Here is a 16,456-nt window from a genome sequence, read left to right on the forward strand (position 1 = left end):
ACTAAGCACTCAGCCTTTAATAAAATGTACATTCATCAGATTACATAGTAAAATACCATTTTGCCTGTGATATTTAGGGTAACTAAAGTTACCTTATCTGCTTGAAAAAAGTATTTTGTTGATTTATTTGACTATGGATTCCTTGAATTTCTCGTTCATTGATCATGTAAAAGCAATGGTTTGTTCTAACTTTAATAATGACGACAATTTTAATGCATTTATTCTGCAAACATCATGCCTAAATTGCCACTAACTTTTATGTATCCTTAATGCAAGGGAACTTACTGGGGGCCAGGCTTCAACATGACTGATGCATGTGTGATTGCACTGGGTTATATTTTGTAAGAGATTTTGTTCTGTAGGAAGACCTCTGGACTCTAGCAATCTTTCATTTTATCTTTTGTAGAGAAATTAAAGCCTGCACACCAGGACAAGTTTTCTGCTTGCAGATAGCAAGGTGGAATTGGCATACAGGAATAATCTTTTTGATTTTAAAAACTGGACTGCATTTTTACCATGACACCTGACATTTACTTCAAATGCACAGTAGTCTGCCTCCTGGGTTTGAGAAATCTCATTGATTTTTAGAGAGATAATGTAGGACAGCCAATATAGCTATCCTTCAGCTCTATAAGGGATATGATTATTCCTGTCTGATAGTTCATTTATGCTTTGTCTCACACAATCACTTATGTCTCTTCCCTGTTCCAGGAGGTATATTATTTACATGCTAATAATCAAAATAAATACTGAAAACCGAATCTCTGTACCATCTTATATACCCAGCACAGACAACTCCATACTAGAAAGGTTTGCTTTGCATCTTGCTTTTAAAAACTATTGGTTCCATACTGAAACCACTGTTGTAAAAACTATTACTTACAGCATTCAATAGCTCTATTCACCATGAATGCTCCAGCTTTACAGTTTGTAAACAAAGCTAGATGAGATGGAATTGGTGAGAGGCAACAGAATTGCATTACCAAGAGACAGGAAGTATTCAAATGCTCAGAGAATACCTAAAAATAGCAGTGCCTCTAAGCCATGTCTGGAAATATCAATACACAGGCTGCTAGGAGCAAGCATCTCAAATTACTTTATAGAAGATGCTTCTGAAACTAAAACCATTCTGTAATATCTGTACTGTCCAGAATAAAAATTCTTATCCTTAGTCATGGTTCAAATGCTGTTTATTTATGTATAAATATTTTTAAATGTATTTCAGATGCTCAGACACATTGCAAAGTCAAAAAGACTTGATCAAATAAGTTGAAATCCCAGTTTCTAAGAGTTGGCTGGTAGCATACAAAATTCAATTTAGTGTGGATGCCAAAAGCAGAGAGAATAGCTGTCAAACATCACTAACATTAAAGCTTTGTGTGCTAGTATGGCAGGATTTCAAAAAACATAAGGGCTGTTTTCAACCAATATTTTGGATAGTCACAGCTAAGATTGTTCATTAAAATCACTTCAAAAAACTCAACAATATTTTCAAATTAAAACATTAGAGTTTTCTTGGTTTTTAAACCATGAAAATAAGGCATTAGGGAAGTTGCTAATGAAGACCTCCAACACCTCTGAAGTTCATGCCTTTATATACAGAATAAATCTGTACACCTCATATACAGTTATTGCACTGTGAAGAATATATGGCTTGAATATATTGGGAAAAAATCTTTAAAGATGTCTTTATTTTTCCCACCTGGTCATTCATGTTGTTGCTGGACACGAAGTCCACAAAAGCCCTCTCTACTAAAAAATTAAATGGTTTTATGTGTTCATCTATCACCTTGTTGAAAAAAGCTATTCAAATTCTTTAAAAATCTATTCTGGCCAGCTCTATTATAATATATTTCAACAGGGTGGAAAGGACTAAATGCCAGTAAATGCAATTCTCTCTGTATTTCTTTAACTCCTAGATTTAATTTTTCATTCATAGGACCCAATAATTATATCACTTCAGTGACTCCACAGTCAGTCAGAGAGAGCCAGCACGCAGGGTACAAATGTCAGTGTGTGCCAGGGATGCCTTGCAGGTAAAGCAGCTGTTTAAAAAGTACATCCCAAAACCAATTTAGTGATTCTCCTAAATACAGGATCCTTCTGATAGGAACACAGTTCCTAAAAGAGAAAAATAACTTTGTTTTGACCTCAAATTCTATTAGCTGTAAACATAGCAGCATGGACTCCACAAAAACATTAGAATAAATCGAGCTGTAACATAATGAAATATTTAGGGCTGAGCTGATTACTCATTTCTGCTCAGCAGTGGAATAGGCTAACAGTCCCACTTTCCTATGTGAAATGAAATATGATGCAGTGTAAGTTGATTGGTAATAATTACAAGCTGATCTTCTTCTACCTCCTGAGCAACAGGAGACCTGTGGCATCAATTGCAGATTTTCTGATCTGTAATGATTCACACACAATATATGCAAGTTGTCTGTGTGGCCAGTACAGATTCTGCAATTTATCTAAAAATTCATTTAGAAAGACTGATTTCCATATTTAAGTAGGAGTTTAAAGCTACAGGATGATTCCTGAATTGGTCCAGTAGACCAAGCCAGAGACATCGTAAGAGAATTTCCTTCCTTAAGTCTCAACTGAGCAAATTATTTTTTTCTCTCCCTCCCCCTCCTTTTTACCACCCAAATTTTCTTGAAGCTCAGTTTTATTTCAAACATCAATTTATTCATGTGATGATTTGAAGAAGAGTCAGGGGAATTTATTATGACTCTCTCTTTGGATTAGAGAGATGAAGAAATTTTAAAGGAGGGTGTTTAAGCACTGAGATTGCTAGTCCAGGGCCTGAGCAATCTCCAGGTTTTTGATAGTCACAGTTTCCCTGGACAAGATCTGGAGCAACCTGATCTACTTTAAAATTGGTCCTGTTTTGAGCATTATGGCTGGATGACAATTAAGGCTTTATTTATAGAACTATCTTCCAGATGATAGCCCTTGAGCCACATGCACTTTTCCTGCATAATTCCATTATTCAATCTAATTTTCAATGACTAATTACCATAGCTGTTTTACATATTTTAAATAATTATATTTTGAAATCATAGATCTAGGTAAGAAATTAAAAATTTGGACTTTTGAGAAAACTACTTCAGACTTCACTTAGAACAGGATTATTTTACTGACTGCGCCACAGCAAATTGTAACAGAAACTAAAAGACAACAAGACGACATCTTTCCTCTGTGGAAACTTTATAGTCTCACTTTTATCACAAGAAAGAAAAGCTTTGAAATATGAATTGAGAGCAGCCAATCACAGGTTATTACCCATGCGTACAGAGTTCCACATCTCTATGGGAGGGAATAAAAAAATAATTGACATTTTTTAAGACTATGCCAGTCAGTGCAAACAAAATCTGTGTTCTTGTCTTAAATATAAGCCTTTCTAATACTGTAAAGATGCAAGAATATTATCTGTAGTTGTGCATTATTTACATTTTACACCACTGTCTCAGTTAAAATTGAGGCTGCTGTGCACCCAGAGCTGTGTCCTACAGTTAACACACTCATGTACACAGATATTCACCAGCACTGTGCTAATATTTTCTATCAGTACTTCGTCATCCTTAGTTTTGAACACTGATTTGTCAAACAGAACTCATGCATACATTAAGAAAACAGAGTAAGACTTCACTGGGCTTTTCCATGATAAGTGGGAAGATTTTACAGCTAACACAAGTAAATATTAATACTAGTCAAGTGAGATGAATTGAAGAAATGTATCCAATATATCTCCATGACAGATACTCTCATCTCCATGAAAACCAAACCTTCCAGTGTAAGTACCAAGAAAGGATCAGCACTAATTTGAAACCTCATTGCTTCATCTCACAGACTTAAACACCACATCTAATGAGGAGCCCTGTGTGTGTGGGTAGCTCAGGGGTACCTGACACCTCTACAGCAGCTTCAACAGAGAATCATCTTACCCTTCCACAGAAATGGTCCGCTGCAAGCTCACTGTGGGCGGACGCGTTGCAGTGCTGTGCTGGGAATGACTGGACGGCCAAGGAAGAATAAAGAAAAGCATTTGTTAAAGAAATAGAAGTTGCTCTTGCTCTTATTGTCTTTAGCAGTTTAGCTAATGCCAAAATAGATACAACAATCAGATTGTTTTACACGTGTCTAAAGCATTTTGATCTCAGTGCTGCTCATTTGTTCAAAAAGGGCTTAATTGTACAATTTCTCTTGTTTAAATTCAGCTTTCATTTCTCATTAAGAGCAGAAAATGAAGATAACTCTCCCTTATCTTTCCCACTCATTTTTTAAATACATATAGATTCACACAGAGAGTTTAGTAATTTAAAATAACTTAAATGCTAATTATTCCACTAAATATACTAAACATTCAATGCAAATTTAATTTTAGAGCAAAAGGTAAAACAGCAAATGATAATGTAATCAATCTAATTCTCAGTGTTTCTCAGTAAAAGAGGACATGCATTCCTTAGAGTTGCATCTTGCTGTAACTTCAGCACTAGCTCTATCAGATTTTAAGCAGCTTGAGTCTTTCCACATGGATTTTTATTAATCTAGGACACAACATTTGGGAAAAAACATGGTATTTTTTTCTATAGCAAACCACAGACTTTCTGAAAAAAACCTTTTTGATTGATTCTGATTTTTGAGGTCTAATGGCTTCCCATATGTTATACTGACATGACTAAGAAACCTGACGAACAATTATTCTGTCAAAAACACACAGTATGTGCCAATTTCAGTATTATACTATGGTAGAATAGTATTGTAAATACAAATGGATAAAACAGAGCATCAGTCAAAGGCAGTTTTTTGATAATAAATTGTACTCCTTACCCAAGACATCCTGTTTAAATAAGATATTAAAAAGTAGAAGCATCTGGGTGTATTTTCTGATTAGTTAAAATGACTACAGCACATAGTGAGGCCCAGTATTAATAATGCAAAGTACACAATAAAAAGAAATCTTTATGTCAGTTTTATATCACTAATTCTAATAACTGAAGACTTTGTCTTGCTTTGAAGCTTTGCATATATCTCAAGCTGCTTGTTCAGAAGCAACACATCTTATTTTCAATAAAAGCACTTCATTTGACATTAGTGAGCAACACATCTCTTTTACATGAATTTCATCCTGTAACATAGTCAATGCCATCTGATAGAAAAGATCCTTTTTGTTGTTTTTTTTTTTTTTTTTGCAGCCCATGGAGTTGTGCTGCCTGTCACTGGACAAACAAGTCCTGCTGCTTCCTGGTATCTTCCCTTGTGACAAGTGTGCTCTTGTTTTATGCTGGTAAAGTATTCATCCCTATTGAGAAGGTTTCAGAAGGTTTGTGGAAAAGTATATTCCCCTTGTAAGAAGAGCTGCAGAGCTTCTTATCTGTTTTATAGCAAACTTAGGAATTATAAGTTTGTGGGATCATGGTACGAACAAAACAGCTGAGTGGGACAAACATTGCAGAATATTATATGAATATTGGTTAAAATTTCACATTTGGTTTGCATGTACAAGGAACTTTACACCCCACTCCTGCCAAGTGAGGGGCTCATTAGAAAACTTTTCCATTCCTAGGGATTTATGACACAGTATTCAAATGAACCCTCACCTTCTTTCATGAAAATAGTTCAGAATTGGTGATAAGAAAACTCATTTTATTTTACATAATTATAAAATTCAAGTTTGATGCTCGATAGAAACTTGTGCCTTCTAAGGTATCATTGTGAATATAATGACACCTTAAAGTCTAAAATGCAATTTAATCATTGCTTGACACAAGTTGCTATTGGAGACAGAATAATAGTCTGATTTGATTCCTGACTTATTGAAAAGAAAATCTCCTGGTGAATTCTATCAAACTGATGGAACCAGCAGAAAGAAGCTGATTTTATCACATGCTTAATACACTTGTGCACTTGCCATGTATTTTGCAGAACAGAAGAAATAAAGCTTTCTGCTACCAACACTTTCTGTGATGAATGCCTAAACATACCCCTATTGAGATATGTAAGCAGCACAGTTTTAAACTGACGGATCAAAATGTTCAGAGTTTGACAATTAGGTTTATAAAAATGCTACCGTTTCTCTAACATTATACAGAATTAACCTCCTACTAATTTTAATAATATAAAGTAACAATATTTAAATATACAGCCCAGTACTATAGCCACACAAGATGGATTTTCCCTGAAGAAAAGAATTTTATATCCTGTAAAAGACCAATTTTAACTTAAATCCATTTTATTTTAGTTCATTGAGACAAGGGGGATATACTGTTCTTGTAAGACAATTCATAAGAGCGAAGGAACAAAGAATGAGATTGTAAATTAATAATAGGGTGCAAAACTGGGAGCAAAGAATCCAACCTCTCTTTTTAATGGGTTTAAAATGCTTTTTGTTTTAAACTAATTTCTGAGGCAAGGAGAACTATTTCATGGCTTCATTAAGTAATAAAAATAGAGCAGCCTGGTGTTCACGTATTTTTAAAAATGTTTATTATGCAAATAATCATATCAGTAAATATTAAATAAACAAAAAGGTGAGTAGCCAGTCTGCTCAGCTTTAATTCTGTTCTTGGCCAAGAAAGCTCTGAAGGCACTTTTGCTGTGTGGGTGATGCTGAAACTGGAGGCAGCATCATAAACCCTTCTTTCCCCACAGGGGTCAGATGAACCACCGCCTTCCCTTCCCAAATGACACTTTCACTGATACACAATACACCAGTGAAACACCTATCTGGGATGAAACAATCACGTTAGGGAAATATTTATTGTGTTTTAAACTTCTCTAATGCAAAAATATGGACAAACCACCATTAAGGGATCAGGCTGCATGATGCTCAAATCAGTTCATCCCAAAGCCTGCCTATTGCATTGACAGTAGAAGAAATAAGGTTGTTACAATCCAAAATCTTTCCTCGTCTCTTTTGTTTAGATAAAACCTAGACACATTGACTTTACAAAGAGAGCACTTGAAAAATCATTAGCTTTCCTCTCTCAACCCTCAACCTCTATCAACAAAGAACAGCTGTCCATTTGCCACAGCCCTGATTTAAGAACTCTTTTGTTTTCATGCATCTTTATTTTGACAAGTCAAAACTGACAGCATTGAAGTTATTTTCTTCCTAAATCAATTGACCTGCAACTTCTCATAAAGATGCAGCAAAGCAGCCATGGCACAGGCTGGGTAGTGACTACTCTGAATAATGGCTCTGGAGCAGCCATTCTTCAGCTCCCAATTCTGAAACTGCCACACAGAACAAAAATACACAAACTCCATTTGTCTATCAATATGTTCTCTGCCAGAAAAAAAGAAATCCAAAACAAACAACAAAACCAAACCCAAAACCAGAGCCCTGAGTTATTCTTTGTCATTCACAATACTAAAACAAAAAAAAGAGTGATAAATGCAATATTAAAAAATTCCACTGGAGACCAGTGAAGGGAATGCTAAGACTGTTTGTTTTTATGATGTATTCTCAGCATGTAGTTTCTTATGTCAAGGATTGAAGGTAGCACTGCAGTTGTTTATAAAGCTTCTAAGCTTTTGATTTGATGGATGTAAGAGTTTAGGAAGGCAACATGCTTTAATTTCATTAATGTGGAGTTTTAATTCAGCTCAGTGAAGTGAAACCAGCTTTTCCTGATGCTGCCAACAGCTAAACTCCTAACTTAAATGAGTTTTTGCACTCCCATGGGATTAATTAGAAGACCAGAGATTGCTTTTTTTTGGCATTAATTTAATCTCAGCTCCAAACGGTTTGATGATATCCAGTACTGACAGTTACTGACCCATATTAGAAGTGTCAAACTAACCAGTCTCCCATCAGAGGCAAATAGGAAACTTCAGGGAATAGGACATTCAACCCTGCTACGTCCAGATCACCCTCAGGTAACAAAGCCAGACATGAGATGTAGAGCTGTTTTCATGCACAGGCACATGCAGCGAGGATTTTAGCAACATAACTCAATTTTTAAAATGGCATCTGTACATCTATTGTACAAATAGCATTGCTAGGCCAAATAGCTACTCATTGGAAAACAGAAAAGGAACAAAATGAAGGATTAGGCTGTCACTCTGCCTACAAATATGTAGAATAAGCGCACATCACATCCCCGTTCAGGTTCTCTGAGGTTACTTCACTTGCACAACTAAAGTAAAAAAGGTTGCTAACTCATTCCTCCCTCCCTGCCTGCCTCCCTTCCCTAAACAGTGCTCACAAATAAGTGGTTAGCCACATTCTGTGACTTGAGTATGTGAGTTACTGCAGCCCTAAACTAGCATCATTTAGCAATAAGGAAGAATGCAAGGTGGAGCTGTGACTCAGAGGAATGCTTCAGCTCCTGGAACAGAGCTAATTATCCACCTTTGTAAGTGGTGTGCCCAAGTCAGGTACCTGATCTTCAAAGTGGTGAAACATCCACTGACTTCAAATCTACTTCCTTATGGCTGAGGTAACTGCAGGAGATAATGATTACCTTTAAAATATAAAAATCTTGCTTTTTTTGGAGAGGATTTGTTCTTTCAGCTTGAGATACAAAATTATTTAAGAGTATTTAAAACAGCAGAACTGGTTTAGAATGATGTGGGGGGAACTGAAAGTTATTAGAAATGCCGTTTAAAGGAGTAGAGTGGAGAGGACATATTTTCAAAGAGTCCCACATGTAGAGTAAACACAGACTTAAAGTATTGTGAAGAACTCAGCATTGAGTAAATTAGGGATAGTGAATGAAAACTGTCAGAGAAAACCTAATCCAATCTTAAGTGATTGTGTTCCTTGTTCATATCTTCATATTTTGGACAAACTTTTGGGTTTTTAGAAATGGGGTGCCTAATTCTCCACAGAATTCCAAGATATTCTATTACTGTTAAAAAAGTAAGCTTAAGTCTTCCTATCAGCCTCAGTTATACTACTACTGTTGTTGTTCTTCCCATCATTATTATTTATGATACTGTAATGATTATGAGGAATTATAAAGCTCCTCCTGGGAGCTGAAGTCCTTCCTGATGAAGTTAGTTTGAAAATTATACCAGCTGAGGACTGAGCTTTACATGGCAAAATACTTAGAGGTGAAAAAACATAGGAGAAAAAAGGGATAACGGCAGAAGAACAAAAATCCAACACTCTGAGTTACTTAAGCAGTATTGGATGGAAATGATCCATGAACATAACACCTGATTTTGTCTCTAATTACAGCTGTGGAAGAGGAGATAGTGCTATTTTCATTAATTTAAACAGGGAACATTTGTTCAGAACCTGCAGGAAACTTGCTGAGGCACTCCGTCTGCATGGCCTCCCTATTACCTACAGCTTCTGGTACCTGGTACCACACCCGACACAGTTTGCAGCTCCTCATGGAACCAGTTCCTCATCTGTCACCCTCCTTCCTACTCTTTGGCATGATGCTTATGCACTCCCAGATCACTAATGATTTCTGCCATTCACTCAAGTGTTGTAGCTCATTTCCTGTTACTGTCACTCCTGGTTCTCCCCAGCACAAGGGCTTTCAAAGCTGCAGACACAAGTTGTAATGAACTCACACAACTCCCACTCACTGTCACCCCATACTGCTCAGGGAAAGCAGGTACAGAAACCAGGAGTGAAGCTGAGTGCAGAAGAAAGAGAAAGGTTGGGGAAAGGTGTTTTAAGGTTTGGTTTTGTTTCTCACTACCCTACTCTGATTTAATTGAATTACTTTCACTGCGTTGAGCCTGCTTTGCCCGTAGTGGTGATTGATCTCTCCCTAGAAAGCAAGAATTCACACATACATATATTCTTTCACAGGGAGTATGTAGCATAGTTCCCATCAGTAGCTGCTCTGTGGCAGCTGCAACACCCAGCACTCACCATAAACCCCACTTCTGATGGATTTCTAGAGCTGTGCATTGCTTTATAATGAAACACATTACTGCACTCAAACCTTATTAGATCTCCAGGCAAGTAAGAACTAAAGTGTGTGCACCAAACTTCGTCTGCAGTTTAAGCAAAAGTCAAAAGGCATTAGGAAGGACTTGAAAAATGGGTCCACATTTAAGGAACTTCAGCAAAACTTTGATGGAAATCAAGCCCAGCATTTTTAGGAAAATTCATATAGACATAATAGGAAGAAACATATAAGATTTGCAATCCAAAAATACCAAATGGCACATCAGACATGTATTACACAGTACCATTGTGGGGGGAAGACAGAAGAGGAAGAAAGAAATCATAGGGTAAGTTTTCCAGTAAGAAAACTACTTCTATTGTCTAAAGGAAAAGCTCCATTCTAGAGTCTGTGGAAACATAATAAATTTCGAAATATTGTAAACTAATAAATTATTCCCAAAAATGCTAACAGGCAGCTAGCCTTGAGTCTCAGAAAGTGTTAAGACCAGAATTTTTAGATTACTTGTTTAATTACTGTCAACAAAACTGAAGGAAATCCATTTTTGTCAAAATGAAATTTTGTGGGAGATATTTACTCAATAGGAGTATAAGAAAACAAATGGTTAAGCAGATACTTGAAAAATCTGGAAAAACTCACATTTTCATGTACTTTTCTACCAGAGTCCACAGAAGTTCATCTAAAGTTAGGAATTCCACTTAAAAGACCATTGAGAGCTCCCTTCAAGAATCAGAGACTCTCAATTCCAATCCAGGATCCAAAAAAGGGAGTATAGTGCTCTGTCAGAGCAATTTTGTCGTTAACAAAAATGAACCTTTTTTACACTTGAGATGACACTTGAAAAACACAGGACTTTTGTACTACATCACTTGTTTTTTAAAGGGTAGGGAAATCACAGATAAATAAGCCTAATGACAGATTTAAAATAACTCTGCCCACTAAACTAATTTGCAAAGTTTCTATCCCTCTCCATCCAATGAAAAACAAGCACATAAAATTCTTCTTATGCTGGAGTCATTGCACTAAATTTTACTAATTTAAGATAAATTATATGGAAATTAAAGTGATTTAAAACAGCAATTAAATACTGTCTGAGGGGAAACCATACCATGCTATTATTAAACATTTCTATATGTTATGAGATTCTGTATCATTATATAATAAAAAAATGCTACAGAAACTTAAGTTTAATATTGTATAAGACCAAGCTAATGTTATCTGTGCTTAATAACCTTCATGTGCGCATTGCAGTGAATTACAGAGAAGGAGTACACTCCACTTCCGCAGACGTATCTCATTAAAACAAATAGGACTACCACAACAGAAAGAGTATCAACTTACAATTTAAAATTTAGCAGAAAAACACATTCCATATTGCAGTTACTCCTGATACTGTGTTTACTGCACCTGTGTGATACCTTCTGATAATGCTATCCCTTCTATCTGGATACACATTATCTCTGTGCAAGCTAGGAATATGGGTTGAATATGTATTTTTTTAAACAGAGCAGAGGTGTAGAGAATGCAATCCTACATAAGCAGCTATTTAGTCTCTCTTCCTCTGTCATTCAAAGCAGCCCAGCATGCAGGTGTGCATGTGCAGCTATACCAAGCACAAACCCAACAATCCTACAGAAATACACAAAGAGAAAAAAAGCAAATGCAGAAATAACACAATGCACATAAACAACATTCCAACAGGATAAGGACAAACAGCAGGGAATGGCAATTTGACAATGCAGAAGTATAAAGGCTGTATTGTCAAAATGAAATGTGAATAGTGAAGCAATTCAACAGTTTAAGCTCTTCTGCTTCTAATCTAATCTATATGAAGCATGACTTTTGAATCTTTTTAATCAATAGAAGTTGGACTTAGCATTTCATGGGAATCATTGAGTGCCTTCTACCATGGGGTCTAACAATGAAGTATACACTAGAACTAGACATGAAAAAAACCTAAAATTGTATTAATTTTTCTCATTCTGGGGTTAGTCCCAGCAGAAGCATGAGGCATAAGCATCTCCCAGAGAAGATGACTGTAATATTACCTAACCACATTAGTAATTAACTTTGCCTGGCTTTGATTATAGGCCCTAGACTGGATTAGATGAATGATGCTATATTATTTATTTATATGTTCCATTATGTCAATCCATATATTCATAAACTGACATATAAACTGCCATTTATTTAAAGATGGTTATTACATTCAATCTTCGAAGAGATATTTAGCTAATTAGGAGAGAATTGTGAAAGAAATTTATGAAGAATTTGACTCTACACCTGTGGTAGTCAATAAGGTGAATTGTTTAGCTAAAAACTTAATAGATAAATCATTTGAGTAAAACATTGGAAAATGGTTTTAAAAGGTTTCCAAAATTAGCAGGCACATATACGTGACTGAGCTGATACACAGTCAATTTGCGATCCTTCTGATGACTAATTTAACATCACTAAGATAAAATAGTCCAAGTCCTGAACAAAAGCCTAAGTTCCCTTTGCTAAACTTTACAAGTATTTCTTATAGGTTAGGGATCATTCGTTATAATACAATCTTCTCATCAGTGAGCCAGCAAACCTAGGGCTCTTGGGTTATTTCAAGGTTACTTTAGTATAAAGACACTGCCATGTTTCTTCTATGTTCCTGTTTCATTTCTTAAACAGAGTTTCATCTAGAAGTAAGTCTTTGCTGCTACCAACTAATTATTTCCCTCTGCATGTACTATTCTACTTTGGTTTGCACGTTTGGGCCAGAACCAGTTGCACTGGCTCCACTGAGATTTGAAATACTGCTGCTTAAGAGAAAACATCTGAGTAACAGACAGGGATGCACAAGGAAACATGAATCAATCAATACAAATGGTCACAGTTGGATTTATACCAACAAGTAATCTAACCTTAACTAGCACTAAATCAGAATTTCATTGTTTTTTAACACTGCAAAAAGAAATAGCCATGATGAAGCTATTTTTGAACATGAGCATCTTGTATCTATATTTATCCTATGCACATGAACTACGTTATCATTGCAGCATTTTGCTTCAGCTCTCCAAGTGTTATTTTTGAAGAGAAAGCAGTTCTGCTGTAAACCTATGAGTACCTGAAATCAATGAACACTTCCCATATGAAATATGGACTATTTAGATGATAGAAAAATTTTTATGGAGGATAAGCCCATGCACTGGATAGTCATCCATATTTTGAAATCTTGGATTCACAAAATTGGCCAGAAATTCCATGGCAATAGGTTCTACAATTTCTTTGATAACACTACTTTATTTCAAGTTACACCTCTCTTCCAACATACCAGGGAATTCTACTATTATAGAAAATGCCTGTTCAAATAATCGTATTTTTTACCCAGTGGAATTCTCCAAATACATTTTGGTAAATGCACACCAAGAAACCCAGTGAAGGTTCTGTAACTCATGACCTCTGGATACAAACATGAAAATTTCTGTACCTAAGTTAAGTTTTATTCTTCTGGGTCAAAGACAGGCCTAGATACATTCTACACCTTTGAAGCATCTAAACTTGTATTTTATTATTAAACCCATCATAACAATGTAACTGCAGAATCCTTTTATATACAAACCAGAGATTGCTTCCCATCAGTCCCAACTATACATGTGGAAGCAGAATGTGTCAATTAATTCTGGAAAAGAGTAATTATTTCAATTTATGTATTTCACTGATGGCAATCCAGACCTGTTTCTTGTAAATGTTACAACATGCACATCTCCAATTGAGAACAGAGGTAAAACTGTCATCATTTTAAAAAAGAAAGTGCAATGTAATTTTTGTCACATCACACGTCATCTTATTCTCTATGCAAAGACTGGTCTAAGCCTGAAATGATGAAATCCTAATGTAATTTTAGATAAATGTATAAGGACCTCTTTTAATTCATTTTGCTTTTCTTGTTAGCAATATAAATGGTCTTTACAATGCTACCAAATTCCTAGATATTGATTAATCAGTCTATGAATCAACATTCCCAAGTCAAATGGTAGCTTTCACCTTTTTGCACTGATTGATTTTATAACTCAAATGAAGATCTGTCAGTTTTTCAAAAAGATAATTACACTGATTTACATTCATACGTACACTACTAAAATTTAACGTTGTACATGGTACTCTTGATTTGTATTCTCTGTTTGTTGTTCCTTTTGGCAAGTGAATCTGAAACTTCCTAGCCTCACAGAGATTTCTGTTAGGACCTTAGTAAAGCTGTTAGTTTCCCCATTTGTCATCTCCTTGTCTCTAAGAAAACAAAGATACATGACATATCCAGACTTTCACAGTGATTGGAATAATATTAAGGTGGACAAAATTAAAGCTGTGTGCAAGCTGAAGAAATCTTATAATTTTCTGAGCTGCATCAATTTTGCATTTCTGTAAATTGAAACTAATTAAAATGATTTCTTTCATTTTAAAGTGGTAATGCAAGCATAGTAGAACTGGAAAATTTAAACATGAAAGAAAGAAATCCAGTGTGAAAATATCACAGCATATTCTATTTTAGTGAAGAGCATATTTAGTTTTATAAAAATCCCCCTTATTATAGCAGTGATTACTTAGAACAACAACTTTATATTGCAGCATTGTGTTCAAAGTTTAGTGATAAACAACAGTCCATGCTGCTTGATTTTACCATTCCAATCATTTGCCATGTGATGCTATTATTTAAGAAGGATACACAGCAGTATATTTAAACAAATGAAGATTTTTTGAGAAATAGCTGTTGTGATGCTACAAAAAATGATGTCATGTGGTGTGGCACTCAGCCGACATGAAAACTGCTTACAGAATTGTGCTGCCAGGTTATTCCTGGTTTAACTCTAACACAGTCATGTAATTCTCCTGTGTTTGCTGAGATATAATTTGGTTTTGGTATTGTAATGATCTTCCTTTGCAGACACCTGCTGCCTAATCCCACTTTTGTCAAAACATAAAACTCTAGTCTTCCAATTAATTCAAATCACTAAGGTATTGTACAAGGAAAAAAAAGAAAAGTAAGGAAAAATAATCAGTTGAACATGATTCCTGTATTGTTATAATTGTCAGAAAGGTTTGAATCTTTGGTATTTTGTTACAAAGAACAATGTGAGTACCCTAGCTGAAAGACCTGTTCTTGTAATCCATGGCATACCAACGTAAATGCTAATTGTTGAGTGATGATTACAAGAAATATCTGGGAAACCAGGCAAAATCCATTAGGAAAAATGGACTCAAAATTCCATCATGAGTAAAGTTCCTCTCTTTCCATATTTCCTTTTCTAAATCCTGTGGACATACCAACCAGGAGAAGTTTCATTTGAGGCTCAGTATTCTAGGCGGCACCTATGATTTAAAAGACATTCATGAATTCATCCCCTACTTCAGACATCTTCGTAACACAAGAATTCTTATAAACTTTGACTGAAGGATAATAAATGAAATGATTGCAAAGGTTTGATTGGAAAAATGAACAACCTTCACTCATAGTGCTGAATCTGAAATGTCAAAATTGAATTCTCCTCTGCATGGTGCATTGACAGCATTAGGTGAGTTTGTATCCTAACCAAACCTGTATGACATCTGCTTCCAACGCAGCCCTGCTCTTACCACAGATACTACACAAGTCCTCCTACCTGCAACTCTTAGTCACTGTACCTCGAATAGGCTCAGGGCTCTGATTATAGTTTATGCAGCCTTCATCAGATCAGTAGCTGAGCTGCCTACACGTTGCTGACTGTGCCCAAGACAGCCATTAATCAGTGTGGGCATTCATTGGCAGCAGGTTACTCTGCTCCGTCAGCTAACCCTCCTGGGCTGGAACCAGCTGGGGACCTTGTGCTGCACTGGGCTGCACAGGGCACTGTACTGCCAGGGAACAGTAGCAAGAGGTATTTGGCTTCCCTGCAGTGTACTCCACCCACGTGGGCTTCAGTGCAGCTCAGGTGCACATCCCAGCGTGCCTTCATTCTACACTATGATGGCTTCACTGCCTGATTGCAGATACAGTCGTTGCTATTTAGAACCCAGCTGCTGGAGTTGTACTCTTTTCCCTTCTTCTCACTTCGTAAGTGTAGTGATTTCAACATAATGAAAGCAAGAATTATGAAGATCCTCAAAAGATAAAGCAAACAACTCCAATTGTCTGTGAAATGATGCATTTTCTGCATGGAGTATGGAAATACTCTGGAAAAAGACATGGTCCTTGCATCTCCCTGGGGACTGTAAAGTTTCTCCTCCTGTATTTCCTTAACAATATTGAAATTTTAATTTTGAAAGTCAAACTAAAAGTTCCTCTTCCCTTTGTCAGCTAAAAAATGTATTTTAATATCTTGTCACTTTCACTGACCTTGCCTTTTCTGCAGTAACAGTAGTACTTTTATACACTATTAGCATTATTTAAAAAATCAGATAAAGTAGTTGCTTCTGGTGCTGCTCTTTAAAAATGAAATAAACACCTTTTGAAGAATTAATTCTTTTAAATCCTAAAACATTAGCAAATTCTACATACAAATTTACAATGACAACTTGACTAAATTTAGGTTCAACCCAGAAAGGCCAGTTGCATAAGTAGACCT

The 16,456-nt window shown here is 35.9% G+C and overlaps 1 protein-coding gene across 14 annotated transcripts in view; it reads right to left on the minus strand.

Moving 5' to 3' along the window:
* The window catches only part of DLG2 (discs large MAGUK scaffold protein 2), a 983,427-nt gene that overhangs the window by 221,282 nt on the left and 745,689 nt on the right, over positions 1-16,456 (minus strand). For all 14 annotated transcript variants that reach the window (XM_058044765.1, XM_058044759.1, XM_058044856.1 and 11 more), the window contains one exon: positions 3,951-4,019. In XM_058044765.1, the coding sequence (XP_057900748.1) occupies positions 3,951-4,019 (69 nt within the window). The remainder of the gene's footprint in view (positions 1-3,950; positions 4,020-16,456) is intronic.

This window comes from Melospiza georgiana, chromosome 2, assembly GCF_028018845.1.
Source record: "Melospiza georgiana isolate bMelGeo1 chromosome 2, bMelGeo1.pri, whole genome shotgun sequence".
In the NCBI taxonomy this organism is placed as follows: domain Eukaryota; kingdom Metazoa; phylum Chordata; class Aves; order Passeriformes; family Passerellidae; genus Melospiza; species Melospiza georgiana.